Raw genomic sequence first — 15,481 nt, 5'->3', positions numbered from 1 at the left:
GCTCTTTGAAGCTACAAAAATTGTCAAATTAGTTAGACATTTAAATAGGATAATGTAAACATTGAATAATTAAGGAAAAATTACTTTACCATAGGACATCTTTTTTTGTTGTGGCCTGTTGCACTACAGTGTCCACATGTCATTTTCAGACCCTTTCTTGAAGCTAACCGCAACCCCTCCCTCTTCCTTACCTTATTCTTTTCAGCGCTTATGCATGTACACCAACATATAAGTCTCTTTTGAATATCACCAATGCATCTCATTCAGTGGTTCTTGTTTGTCATGAAGTAAAGCTTTAATGGAATGAGGACATGGAATTCCTATCAAGTCCCATGTCCTACATGTACACCTCTTCCTAAGCACATCCACAATATGTCTATCTTCACCCTCAACCACCTCATATCATAAGTCTCCATTACCTTGAACTTTGATGAAATCCTCAGGCAAATGATTCCGAAATCATTATACAACTCAGGCATACGTGGGCTGAAATCTCCAAATTCAATCGATACAATAACTTCCACGGTCCAGATACGCGAAAATAATAAAATAACAAGGAAAAGAAAAGATAGTTAGATTGACACAAAAATAGGCACAATTAGGCAACTAAAACTCTAGATTAGTTAAGACCTCCTAATTACACACTATTAAGCACCTAATCTCTTAGGATGACTTCAAGGGAATTGAATTCCCAAGCAACCAATCCTCTCAACAATAAGAATCAATCAGAGCTTAATTCTATAAGCCTCTGACAAGTTTCTCTCTATAGAGATAACATAAACACTCAATATTCATAATTCATCAAAAGCCCCTAAATGAAATGAAAGACTAACAAGTTATACTAAGGGAATAAGGAAGACAACTACACTATTACATAACTACCCTGAATGAAACAAGGCTCTTGTTTGGCTAGTATTCCTTTGGAGATGAAAGTCTTGAATTAATAAAGTAGCCTCTTTTGCAATCATAGCCATCCTTCACTCATTTGGCCACTTCAATGCTCATCCATCTCCAATCCGTCCTCCCATGCTATCGTCCACACTTAGACTCCCAGGGATGGTCCTTGAAATGTCCTTGAGGCAACTCGGCTTGCATCATTCTCCCCTTCTTGAAAAGGATTCGTCCTTGAATCTACACCTTGTAACACCAAAAAGGAGACAAACAAAAACCAAGTCCTCAAAGGATGAGGGTTAGTGTTAGGGTGGACCAATCTACCACCATGCCAAGTAAGCACAAATTTGTGATATAGCCAAGTATCAACTATTTTCATGAAAAATAAGCTCTCAAGTAGAGCACCAAGGACTTGGCTATCCCAAAGATCAAGAAATGAGGATATTCTAAAGGAACCAATGGTTTTAAGAAACCAAGTTGGTACAACACACAAATGATCCTCAATTGCAAAATGATACCATTCATACAAAGCTAAGACTTCACCAGGGTCAAAAGGAAAAGATACCTCCATAACACGGGCAAGGCAACAACTAAGTACCCCAATAGGACCCCACCCAATATCAAATGAACTCCCAACAATAACATGAATGTCATTATATGAAAATAGATAGTAAAGAAAGGTGTAACTCAAAATGACTTCATCTATGGTGTCCTCTAATGTAGCCTCACTATTAGGTCCAAGAACAAGATCTAGCTTGCTACTATAAGTTTGAACACACAAGGAAGAAGTATCAATTTGTAAACAAGAATCACCTTTCTTTTCAAAACACTCCTACCCAATAAATGTATCATCATTCTCAAAGGAAAGATCTCCATCATAGGGAAGGGCGTCATCACTCCATAGTGGATTTGTAAACACCATGTAGTCCCTAAAAGTGGCTACACATTCAACATTACAAAACATTCCGCTAGATACTTCACTTTCATTAGTCATGTCATCCTCAAATAAGACATTATCCTTTACAAGAGAGTAATCCATGAACAATGAGGAGTCAAAGAATGTCATTTCGCTCTCAAAAGAATCAATGTCATCTTTCAATGCATTTTCATTCACATGACTAGAGACATGACACATGTCACTACTACAAATTTGAGTCTTATCACATGACACTAAAACATGATCAAGAGACTCATGTTGACATGAAACAAACAAAGGTGAGACGTCACATTCTTTCAATTGACCAACTACATCAACATCATCACTAACTAGAGGTACATTAAGCACATCACAAGGATCCTCAAGTAGTGAATTATCATGACAAACAAGTTGATCAACACAAATTTCAACACTAGTTGGTAGCATGTCAAGCTCACAAGATTTACTAACGTAATTACCACATGACAATATACTAGCATTTAATTCACAAGTGTTAACACTAGGTGGACACAAATCGATCTTGCAAGAAGAATCAACTTGGTCATCAAAAGGATCAACTAGTGTATGAGCACACCTAACAATTGATAATGCACTATCATTCAAATCACAAGTGCCAACACTAGCGGACACAAATCGACCTTTGTAAGAATTAATTCGGTCATCAATACGATTAACTAGTGTAGGACACTTTCAACAATGACATTATCAAGACACGGCAAAGATTCAATAGGCTCAATGCAAGGTAAACCAACTTTCATACTCGAATTGACATTAAGATCACTCAACGAAGTAGGAGTATTAGGATAAGTTATTTTACCTTGATTCTCATGTAAGGGATCTTCCTTGCCTTGAGCCAGCAAAGGGAAGCTCATTTGACCAAGTGAAGTAATGGTATTGTCCATCACTCCTCCTTTAAACCAGTTCCTTTTCAATGCCACCCAAATCTCACTTGGGGTGTTTATAAATGAAGAAATATGTTGAATTTGTGGCATCTCACAAGAGGCACTTTGCTTCCTCCCTTTTTGCTTCTTCTTTTGTGAAGTGGTTTTGCTCCTATACCCCTTTTGATGTGGTTCGGGATAATGGCCTCTCAAGCTCTCTTTCATTGCATCCCAAGTAGTGATTGGATATCCCCTTTTGTACGCCCAATAGTGTGCAAGCTTCTTCTCAAAAGTCCCAATAGCCAATTTCATCTTCTTTAAAGATTTCATCCATCATGAACTCTCATTTCTCATACTCTTCTCCACTAGCTTCCATAATCAAAATAGGCCATTTCACATTGGGCTCTTGCACTTTTATACTTGGATTCATTCTACGAAGCACGTATGGAAATAAAGGTTTCCTCCTTTCATCCACAACATACTTATGCCACTCTTGCTCATATGGGATCTCATGCCTTTGGAACCAAAGGCCTCCTAAACATACGTGACAAGTATCCATTGGAAGCACATCACACCAAACCTCCTCTTGGTATTCATCAAGTGAAATGAATACCATCACTCCCCTATCAACCCAATACCCTTCCTCGTCATAATAAGGATTTTGCCTAACCACATAAGGTAACCTCAACTCTTCAACCGCACGAGGGGTGATGAAGTTGGTGTAACAATCATCATCAAGCATAAGAATTCCCTCATTACCACAAATGTTCACCTTGGTCTCTATGAATCGCCTCTTTGGAACAACCTCCCTTCACATAGGGCGACTTCAACTTGTACTCACATTTCCACACATACCATTTTGCTTCGGATAGGAGGTATTACAAGACAAGTCATATATATGTCTATTAGAAGACTTTCCATAATCAACATTTGCACGTTCACTATCTTCATAGACATATTCTTCACAATTTCCATTTGTAGGATTTCCCCTATAAGACCCATAAGATATGTATGAAGAAGAGTCAAACCTCGAGTCGTCTTCATAATCATGGTGCGTAGTGTGAAAAACTTCATTCCCATCATCTTCACCATACGAATCATCACAAGGTTCTCCTACCTTACCATCTTCATCACAAGATCTATGAGCACCATTCTCTTTATATTCACCTTTGAAATAGTAATTCCCTCCTCTAAATTGCTCATGGTCATCATTTTCCATATAGCCCTCTTAATCCCCTTCATCATATTATTGGTTATTCCTATAGTCCTTCTCCTCATAACCACCCTCGTTATCATTATAACAATCAAAATCGTCGTCACATGAATCGTAATCCATAGAGAAGTACCTGCAAAGAACACTTAGCAAACACGTTAGTAGTAAATAAACCTCACCACGCTCGTGTTTACACTCTTTTGTGATTGGCTAGCACCTCTCAAATGAACTCACACTCTCTTGCCTTTTACCACTCAATTGGATCGGCCGATGTTGATTCATGTTTAGAGCCGGTGGGTCACAAGGTGCACAATTGCTACTTGAGGTCGGAATGGGTTCTTGTTCAATTAAAGAAAGGACGACTCGATACAAAACTAACGGACTTGAGCCAAGAAATTAACAACGAGGTAAAAATGAGAAAAGCACGAAAAAAATTAGACACGAAAGAAATGTGGACACAAGAACTAGTAAACACAAGTAGGAACAACTACTAAATGACTACTAGTTGAGAGACACAAGAAAATGAAATGCTAAAATTGGAAAATAAATAAAATTTCGGGCCCGGGTAGGTGATAACTTGAAAACGCGGTCTTGAAGCCCCAATTGATCCAAGGTATCAATTTGAAATAATGAAAATTTTAAAATTACTATACTCTTTTTTTTTTGCTCCCTACCAAAGGAATAGGGACACAAAACCAACACTAAGGATCAAGAAATTTTTTTGAGAAATGGAAGTGGGATGAAATGAAATTTGGAATTGAAAATGTACCTTGAATATACGGTTAAAGCTTGACAAAATACGGTCCGTATTTCGTGTCCATATTTAGTGATGTATTTTCTAGGCAGAACGCTCCAATTGTTGGTCCTTTTATACGGTTAGGGAATACGGTCCGTATCTTGTTATACGGTCCGTATTTGTGACCGTATTTAAGGATGTTGGCCAAGGCAGAATGCTCTCTTAGTGGTCCTCTTTATATGATTGCCTTACGCAGTCCGTATCTTAGGCTACGGTCTGTATTTTAGGACCCTTCAATTTCTAGAAACCTCAACTTTTACACTCAGCCAAATACGGTCCGTAATTTGAATTATGGTCCGTATTGAATGATGTTGCCAAATTCCAGTGAGCTACTGTAGTCCTCTCAATTTCAAGATCCAATTTTACGACTCCAATTACGGTCCGTAATTTGCAATATTCCCAGCTTCAGTGATTGAAATGCCTGTACTTTGTTTGGCTCGAGAATTGTGCTAGATTTTCTGAATTTATGAACTCTTGGGCCCACACAACCTTATTTTTCCGCTTTTGGGACTTGAAAACAACTTTTCCAAAACTTGGGTTGAAAACTTTGGATCAAATGGCCCTTTGGAGAGTCTTCTTCCTTATGAAGATTTGAAGGTCTTCAAGAACACCAAGAATTTCAAATTTTCAACTACCTCCAAATCTACTCGTTTTTCCTTCAATTTTCAGATCTAGACTCCCCCTCACTTGTAGAATAAAGACCAATAGGTTTCAAGCTCTAATTTCACCCAAATCAACAAGACCCACTTCAAGTTCTTCAACTCAACAATGGTGAAAATCTGAAAATAACTTGGAATGACTCGAAACTTCGGATTTGAAACCCTAAAACACTAAGGAACTCAATTTAACACTTGAATCAACAACAAAAACAAGGATTTGAAACAATTTTTTGGGATTTTCGAATTTTAGGATAGATTTTTTTTTTGTTGTAGAATCAAGGCCCAAGACTAGATTTGATAGAACAAACCTAAATCAAGCTCTGATACCAATTGCTACAATAACGGATATGCGAAAACAATAAAATAATAAGGAAAAGAAAAGATAGATAGATTGACACAAAAATAGGCACAATTAGGCAACCAAAACTCTAGATTAGTTAAGACCTCCTAATTACACACTATTAAGCACCTAATCTCTTAAGATGACCTCAAGAAAATTGAATTCCCAAGCAACTAATCCTCTCAACAACAAGAATCAACAAGAGCTTAATTCCATAAGCCTCTCACAAGTTTCTCTCTCTAGAGATAACATAAACACTCAATATTCATAATTCATCAAAAGCCCTAAATGAAATGAAAGACTAACTATTTATACTAAGGGAATAAGGAAGACAACTACACTAGTACATAACTACCCTTAATGAAACAAGGGCCTTGTTTGGCTAGTCTTCCTTTGGAGATGAAAGTTTTGAATTAATAAGTAGCCCTCTTTTTGCAATCATAGCCAGCCTTCACTCATTTGGCCACTTGAATGCTCATCCATCTCCAATCCGTCCTCCCATGCTATCATCCACCCTTGGACTCCCTGGGACGGTCCTCGAAATGTCCTTGAGGCAAATCGGCTTACATCTCTAATTTTTAGCCTCCTCTTCAAGATCTTTCAACCTAGTCATAACATTCAGAATAAATAACAGACAATGAGCAATTATTGAAAAAACAGTGAGCTGTACATGAAAAAAAACAGTGAGACATATATGAAAAAAAATAGTGAGAGATATACCTTAATTCTAATATCTTCCAACATCTTGGTTATTGGATTTTTCCTTGCTTCTAGGATCCATTTTTTGAATGACTCAGTAAAATTATTTTCAACTAAGAAGTTCTTGCAGACTGTGTCAAAATAGGCCCTGCACCAGTGTTGTGATGGGTACCACACCGGATCTTTGCGAGCTTGTTCAAACTCAACACCCATGGACTTCAATTGATCTTGGAATTCTTCTTCATAGATGCTCCAAGTGGACCACCACAGTAACTTCTTCATCTCTACACCCCTTCGAGTCTTGCTCCAATTAACTTCAATATGCCTTACACACCATTTGTGGTGTGCTTTGGGAAGCACATGAGTAACAACATCAATCAGTCACCGTAACAATCATTAGCATAACAAGTTAAAGTACATCAACTATACAAAATAGAAAATCAGAAACTAATAAAACAAAGTGTGAAATGAATACCTTTTGCATATCAGACACAAGTGTCAATCCTTCAACATCTGCCAGCTCTAAATATTTCTCAGCAACTCAATGAACCATTTTTAAGTTCTAGATGTTTCTCTATCCACTACTGCCCAAGCTAAAGAATAGAAGTGCTTTTCTGAATCTGGTCCAAGGGCAACCAATAAAATTCCCCTACACTTCCTTTTCAAAAATGTGCCATCCATCCCTATAAATGGCTTCAAACCTCCTCTCCAACCATTTTTCAAAGCTTGAAAGCACACACACATTCTTAGAAGCCTTCTTTTACCTTGTTCAAGAGCCTATTTAGATATGTTTATCACTACATTAGTACCAGGATTGCTATCCCTCAATTTATTGAGCATAAGCCTCTAACCTATTAAAATCATCAATGTAGCTACCTTCCAATTGCTCTAAAAAAAGCCTCTTAACCCTCTTTATCTTTAAAGAACTAACATTAAGTGAAAACTAATCATCCAAATCCTGCCTCATGTCTTTCACTTTGTACTTAAGATTATTCTACACTTTGTTCTTGAAGTAGTGTGCTAAATCTTGTTGAGTAGCTCTTTTATTTTTAAATGCTGGCTGACATGTACGTTTTGTTTCCAAAGTCTTAATCTTAAATCCCTGATCTCTGTTATCTTCAGAAATCAAACACACAAAAGGACATCCAACATCACACCTATATCTAACTCTAGTAGTGTCACTCTTATCAACTCTAAGGCCAACCTTATTAGAAACTGATTAAAAGCTTACAATTCTTTTAGCTTCATCAATTAAGATCCTTAAAGCTTATGTTACACCTCGTAGTTTTGTACGTTGAGATTTGTTGGATGTTAGTTGTCCTAGTCGTGGACACGCAGTTATCTTCGATGTTATATGAGAATATACATGCCTATCTTATGGTTATAAAGGTTCATGTTTAGTAAGTTATGGAAGAATTGGAGAACAAGTAAATCAAAGAAATTAAGTTTGTCGAAACTTTGGGAAAACGTGACAGAATTTTGGATAAGATTTTTTTGGTCCAACTTGAGAGAGGTATATCTCTTAGAATATGAGGAGTTATGGAATTCATAACCTATGTAAACTCAAGTTCAGAGAGCCTTCTTTCCAATGCAACTGACATAACACAAATCTGAGAAACTGGGACATTTTCATGGACCGTGAAAATGAAAATTTTCTACCATGAAAAAATGACAGTGAGGAGGAGCCGTTGGACTGATTTCACGGCCACTTTAACCACCCGTGAAATTTTTCACGATCGGTGAAAGTAACCGTGGAATTGAGGCGGTGCAAATTTTCCTTTTTGATATAAATAAAAGGGGCAACGACTTGGAGCTCATTATTCACCAAAATTAGATCCCTAACACCTCTCCAAATTCTCTCAACCATCCTTAATCATCTATAAACATCCCAAGGCATATCAAGAGAAAATCAAACCTTGAAACCCTAAGCTAGTTCATGAAAGAGGTGTGTTCTTGCTTCTAGTTGAATTGTGGTGGATAAGCTTTGGAGTAAATTGTGTGAAGTGAAGTTTTTCAAGTCATAAGGTATGATTTCACTTTATTTCTTATTTTGGGTGGGTATGAAGGCTTAGCAAGTCTTAAATGTGAAAATAGTTAAGGAAGGAAGGTTATAAGGTGTTGGGTTGTAGTTGATGGCTATGGATGGAATTTGAAAGGAAGATTTGGGTTGGATTTGAGTCTAGTTTGCATATAATCTCTTAGCTATGATATTGTTGATATTTTTAGTGATGTTTGGAGATTGGTGGAAGTAAGTAATATGGAGGAAATGCTGCCCAAATTTCGTTAGCTCACTTAATAGTTTAGTTTGACCTTATAAGAGTTTCAATGACTTAACCTTAGTATGAATCATCATGAACGTAGATTTGCAAGCTAGAAAGGATAAACGTTGAGTGGTTAAGTAAGCGACAAGGTATGTAATGGCTATCCTTTCTTTATCTTGGCATGATGCCTAGACAGCAGGTGCTTATCGAATCTTAAAGAAAGAGAATTATTGTTTAGAGCTGTCATAGAGGTGTAACATTTCTAGATGTGGAATTGTATCTTCTGAGGGATTTCTATCCGCTCCTTAGTTCATTGTTGGTAGAAGAGTTAGAGAAAGACATGTTGACCTCTTCATATATTTTAGTCTACACATGATATACAACATGATATATACATATATTTTTATTTAGCTTGGACACTTGGTCAGTGAGACATTTTGTTTAGCCTGGCCACTCGGTCAATGAGACATTTTATTTTGCCTTGCCGACGGGTCAGTGAGACAGATTTTCCTGGCCGACGGGTCAGTGAGATTTTACAGTTTTCTGGCCACTTGGTCAGTGAGATATATGATATTATTGTATCACATATCAGAGAGATACTCAGGGCATTCTTTGGCCTCCAGATTGTATTATTTTCAGTTTAGTTTCAGTTATCTATGGCCTTACATAATCGGTACATTGTTTCGTACTGACATTCCTTTTTCAAGGGCGCTGCATTCATTCCTGCAGGTATAGATAGACCGATTGATAGACCTCCCCAATAGGTAGGATCTGATATCAGTTGATTGGTGAGCTCCCTTTTGTTCGGAGTTGCCAGGTCTTTTGGAGTCTTCTTTTTACTCTGATTATATGCGTAGGACTTACTGTCCCGACCATGGTATAGTTATACTTTCCTTAGAGGCTTATGGAGTCTGACATATAGTGTGTCCGTATGATGGCCTTGTCGGCATGTATATGTCTGTTTGGGTACTGTTGGCTTTGTACGATCATAGGAGCGTCGTCGGCTTGCTCAGTTGTGTATACATGTTTTGGGTGTGTGTGCCCAGTTTAGATGAGATAGCCAGTGTTTATATATATATATATATATATATATATATATATAGATTGCGGCCTTGCTGGCTTGTTGGTATTATCTATGTGCAGGTAGGCCCTATCGGCCTAAGTTTAGGGCTACTCCTCGTAGTTACAGATTTAGAGTGGTTCGCTCGGGCCTAGTATGGCATCGAGTGCCGATCACGCCTCTCTAGATTTGAGGTGTGACAAACTTAGTATCAGTACACATTTGTACTAGGGGGTCTACAAATCGTGTCTAGTAGAGTCTTATTTATAGATGTATTGTGCACCACATCATATAAACAGGAAGCTACAGGCATTTAGGAGTTGGTTACCTTTCTTTCAGATCTAAATTGTGTTGTAGAGCCATGTCATAGGAGGTTTGAGTAAAACTTACCCTTTCATGTTTGTATACAGCTATGCCGGTGATTAGGAATACTGCAGCTAGTCGGAGAGTTGATACGGTAGCTGGTAAGGGAAACGATGGGGGCACCCGACGGTCTAGGGAGCCCGTCCCGAGGGGCCAAAGTTAAGAACTTATCCCAGCCATCATCGATGACTCTACCGCTCGACGAGCTTCTGAGGGAGGCAACACCTCCAGTACCCCCACCCGCACCGACAGATCAGGATTTTAGGAGTGCGGTGCAGTTATTGACTCAGCTTGTAACTACACAGAGATGGCGAGAGCACCCCCGGTACGGTAACCCGCGATGGGACGCCGGTTCGTGCGTTCGTGAGTTCTACAGCACTTGATCCCTAGAGCACTCGGGGGTTAGGTGGGACGAGGATCCGCGGAACTTCGTTGATAAGCTTCATCGTATTTTCAGGGTCATCATGCTACTGAGACTGAGGCGAAGAATTAGAGGCTTTCAGACTTCGTGATATAGCCGTCTTATGGTATGAGGGGTGGGGGCATGCCAGAGGTTCTAAGGCATCTCCAGCGTGTTGGTTTGAGTTTTCAGAGGCCTTTCTTGATCACTATTTGTCGTTGGAGGTACGAGAGGCGAGGGTTGATCAATTCTTGACTGTCCAGCAAGGTAGTTCTAGTGTTCGTGATTATTGCCTCCGATTTGATTCCTTGGCTAGATATGCTCCATCCTTTTTTGATTCATCGATGGCCAGGATTCACAGGTTTATAGCGGGTTTGCACCCGATTATGTTGAGGCTTGTACCACTGCAGCAGTGAATGATAATATGGATCTTGCTCGTATTCAGTCATTCACACAGAACTACGAGGATTGTAGACGTCGGCGGTAGGTAACTGAGAGGATAGAGAGGGAGCATCATAAGAGGGCTAGGTCTACTGGTCAGCAAGGTGATAATAGAGGGAGTTTCAGACCCTAGTACCAGGGTAGGCCATTTAGGCTATCGCCGACTCGATCCTCGGGGATACGGATCGGTATTATATTCCCGTCTGGACCGAGGTGAGAGTTCCGTGCATCCGGTCATAGCAAGAGAGGGTCCCGAGAGAGAGGCTAGATCACTACCACAACGGTGTGGTAATTGTGGTAGAGTGCACTATGGGCGGTGTCAGTATGGGTCGCAGGCTTGTTATACTTGTGACAGCCCAGATCATTTCATGAGGGATTCATTTCATAAGGGATTGCCCACAGGGGAGACCTACTGGTATGGCGCGGCCAAGCCGGAGTTGCTGGCGAGGGTCATCAGCATTCGTGCGTCCTACTGAGCGTGAGTCCCAATCTTCAGCAGGTAGAGGCAGAGGTAGATGTGGAGCTTCTAGTGTAGGCAGTGCTCCGACCACATCTATGCATTTGCAGGTCATCAGGACTTGGAGTCCTCACCAGACGTTGTGACAGGTACATTGACAGTTTGTTCATATAGTGTTTACATGTTGATAGATCCAGGGTTCAATTTATCATATGTCACTTCATTTATTGTGGGAAAATTTGGTTTAGTGTCAGAGTAGTTGAGTGTGCCATTTTCTGTGCCCATACCTATCGGTGAACCTGTTTTGCTAGAAAGATTTATCGTGGTTGTTCTGTAGTTGTTTGTGCTCGTCAGACCATAACAGATCTTATAGAGTTACAGATGGTTGATTTCGACGTCATTATGGGTATGGATTGGTTAGCTTCTATTTATGCTAACGTTGGGTGTTGAACGAAGATTGTCACGTTCTACTTCCCAGGAGAACCAGTTTTGGAATGGAAAGGTAATACGGCTTCACCAAGAGGTAGGTTTATTTCCTATCTCAAGGCGAAGAAGATGATTTCAAAGGGTTGTATCTATCATATAGTTTGAGTTCAAAATCCAGAAGCAGAACCGCCGGCTTTTCAGTCTATTCCTGTAGTTAATGAGTTCCCAGACGAGCTTTTAGGCCTCCCACCAGAGCGAGAGATTGACTTCGTTAGAGATATACTATCGGGTACTCAGCCGATATCCATCCCTCCTTCTAAATGGCTCTGCGAGTTGAAGGTAGAAGGAACAAGCGAAGGGCTACGGTAGAGAATGGCTTTATCAGACCTAGTATGCCACCGTGGGGAGCCCTAGTGTTGTTCGTGAGAAAGAAAGATGGTTTGCTGCGGATGTGTATCGACTATAGGCAGTTGAATAAGGTGACGATTAAGAACAAGTATCCACTTCCGAGGATAGATAATTTATTTGATTAGTTACAGGGTGCTATATATTTCTCGAAGATAGACTTGAGGTCAGGTTATTACTAGGTCAGGATCAGAGGGAAGGATATTCTAAAGATAGAATTTAGGATCAGATATGGTCATTTTAAGTTTCTTGTTCTGTCCTTCGGGTTGACTAATGCACCAACAGTGTTCATGGAGTTCATGAATAGCATATTCAGACCCTTCTTAGATCTATTCGTGATAGCCTTTATGGATAATATTCTGGTTTATTCTCGATCAAAGGCTGAGCATGCAGATTATTTGCGTGCGATACTCAGAGTCTTTCAGGATCGGAAGTTGTATGCGAAATTCTCCAAATGTGAGTTCTGGATAAACTCTGTGGCTTTCCTAGGGCATATTGTTTCAGATGAGGGCATCAAAGTGGATACTCAGAAGATAGAGGCCATGAAAACTTGGCCTTGACCCACGACGCCGACAGAGGTTTGTAGTTTTCTAGGTTTAGCAGGGTATTACAGAAGATTTGTAGAAGTCTTCTCTTCTCTTTTTGCTTTACTGACGAAGTTGACTCAGAAGGCAGCCAAGTTCCAATGGATAGACGCTTGCGAGCGGAGTTTTCAAGAATTAAATGATAGGTTGACTTCAGCGCAGTTCTGACACTTCTAGAAGGGTTCGAGGGTTATGTTGTCTATTGTGAAACTTCAGGGGTGGGATTGGGTTGCGTATCAATGCAGCATGAAAAGGTGATTGCTTATGCTTCTAGACAGCTCAGGATGCATGAGAAGAACTACCCAACCCACAACCTTGAGTTAGCAATCATGATTCATGCACTTAAAATCTAGAGTCATTACTTATACGGCGTTTATGTTGACATCTATACAGATCATAAAAGCCTTAAGTACATCTTCAAGGAGAAGGAGTTGAACTTACAGCTGAGGCGGTGGTTAGGGTTGCTGAAAGATTATGATGTTGATATTTTGTACCACCCAGGGAAGGCTAATATAGTAACAGATGCTCTCAGCCGTAGATCTATAGGTAGTTTGGCATATATGCGGGCTGGAAAAAGAGAGTTGGCTCGTGAGCTTCTTCAGTTAGCCAATTTGGGGTCAGAGTGATAGACTTAGAGGATGCAGGAGTTGATATTAGAATACAGCGACATCATCCTTAGTATCCGAGGTGAAAAGGCGTCAGTATGAAGACCCTTCATTGACCCATTACAGGGATACAGCTCCGCAAAAGAGGAAAGCACCATTCGAGATTACTGGAGATTGAGTCCTCAGGTATCGAGGCAGGTTGTGTGTTCCCGAAGTTGCAGGGTTACGTCAGCAGATAATGGCAGAGGCTCATTGTTCCTTCTATTCTATCCATCCAGGTTCAACAAATATGTACCAAGACATCAGAGAGGTTTATTGATGGGATGGAATTAAGAAAGATATAGTAGAGTTTGTAGCCCAGTGTCCTAATTGTCAATAGGTGAAGATTGAACATCAAAAGCCTGGCGGATTATTACAGACCAATGAGATTCCGACTTGGAAGTAGGAAGCAATTAATATGGATTTCATTACGGACGCGAAGCTTTATTTGCCCATTCTCATGGTGCGTAAGTTTGATTCTATATGGGTAATTGTTGCACAATATATAAAAGCTCGACAAAATCGGCTTATTTCTGCGATATATATCAAAGGTAATCGGATGACTATTATTGAGTTTGCATATAATAATAACTATCATTCAATACATGGCCGGATTATGGGGCGTGAGGTGTAGGCGGATGGTTTTATCTAAGGAGATAGTCCGGACTTCGTGAAACTTCCATGGTAGTTCGTGTCCATTATCTCCGAAAGTGCGATTGGGTTTTTACAACTATCCCCTATGAAAGGTCAGATTTTCGGAAGCCTTGGTTTGGGGACTCGGTGAATTTTAGCACGGCGATTTCACCCTCCGGTCTTCCATGTATCGAACGGTATCGAGCGTACCATTTAGACCCTCGGATATGCTACGTAGGCATGTGTGATATATTTCAAAGGTCGAGAAGATGACTTGGGATGATCATTTAGATATCCGCATTTATTTCCATAAAGAGGAGGTCCGCACAGAGAGTTTGCAGTATAATAATATTGGTCGTGTGACTATCATTCTAGTATTCGGAGTGTTAAAATTGAAAGCTAAAATTTTTATTCTTTCGATTTTAACATTCGAGGACGAATGTTTCTAAAGTGGGGAAAGATGTTACACCTCGTAGTTTTGTACATTGAGATTCGTTGGATGTTAGTTGTCCTAGTTGTGGACACCAGAGTTATCTTCAAGGTTATATGAGAATATACATGCCTATCTTATGGTTATAAGGGTTCAATTTCATGTTTAGTAAGTTATGGAAGGATTGGAGAACAAGAAAATCAAAGAAATTAAATTTGTCGAAACTTTGGGAAAACTTGGCAGAATTTTGGATAGGATTTTTTTGGTCCAACTTGAGAGAGGTATATCTCCTAGAATATGAGGAGTTATGGAATGTGTAACCTATGTAAACTCAAGTTCAGAGAGTTTTCTTTCCAATGCAACTGACAGAACGTAAATTTGAGAAATTGGGACATTTTCACGGACCATGCAAATGAAAATTTTCTACCATGAAAAGGTGACAGTGAGGAGGAGCCACTAGACTGATTTCACGGCCACTTTCATGGTCCGTGAAAGTGACCGTGGAATTGAGGCGGTGCAAATTTTCCTTTTTGATATAAATAGAAGGGGCCACGACTTGGAGCTCATTATTCACCAAAATCAGATCCCTAACACCTCTCCAAACTCTCTCAACCATCCCTAATCATCTATAAACATGCCAAGGCATATCAAGAGAAGATCAAACCTTGAAACCCTAAGCTAATTCATGGAAGAGGTGTGTTCTTGCTTCTAGTTGAATTGTGGTGGATAAGCCTTGGAGTAAATTGTGTGAAGTGAAGTTTTTCAAGTCATAAGGTATGGTTCTCACTTTATTTCTTATTTTGGGTTGGTATGAAGGCTTAGTGATACGCTCAAATTACACCTAAATTGTGGCGTAAGGCGGTCGGTGCCAAATATAGTAACCAAACTAGGTTGGTGCCGAATCCCACAGGCAATAAGGAGTGAAACAAATACTAATCATATATTTTACTAATCTGCTTTA

The 15,481-nt window shown here is 39.6% G+C and overlaps 1 protein-coding gene across 1 annotated transcript in view; it reads left to right on the top strand.

The window, feature by feature from the left end:
• Positions 1-10,149: 10,149 nt before the first annotated feature.
• Positions 10,150-15,481, top strand: part of LOC132047373 (glutamate-1-semialdehyde 2,1-aminomutase 2, chloroplastic-like) — a 7,555-nt gene continuing 2,223 nt past the window's right edge. The window contains exons 1-5 of the mRNA XM_059438424.1: positions 10,150-10,201; positions 11,509-11,640; positions 11,736-11,804; positions 12,003-12,163; positions 13,545-13,604. Coding sequence (XP_059294407.1) covers positions 10,150-10,201; positions 11,509-11,640; positions 11,736-11,804; positions 12,003-12,163; positions 13,545-13,604 — 474 coding nt within the window. The remainder of the gene's footprint in view (positions 10,202-11,508; positions 11,641-11,735; positions 11,805-12,002; positions 12,164-13,544; positions 13,605-15,481) is intronic.

Source organism: Lycium ferocissimum, chromosome 2 (assembly GCF_029784015.1).
Source record: "Lycium ferocissimum isolate CSIRO_LF1 chromosome 2, AGI_CSIRO_Lferr_CH_V1, whole genome shotgun sequence".
Taxonomy (NCBI): domain Eukaryota; kingdom Viridiplantae; phylum Streptophyta; class Magnoliopsida; order Solanales; family Solanaceae; genus Lycium; species Lycium ferocissimum.
This window is presented reverse-complemented; position numbering and strand designations above follow the sequence as displayed.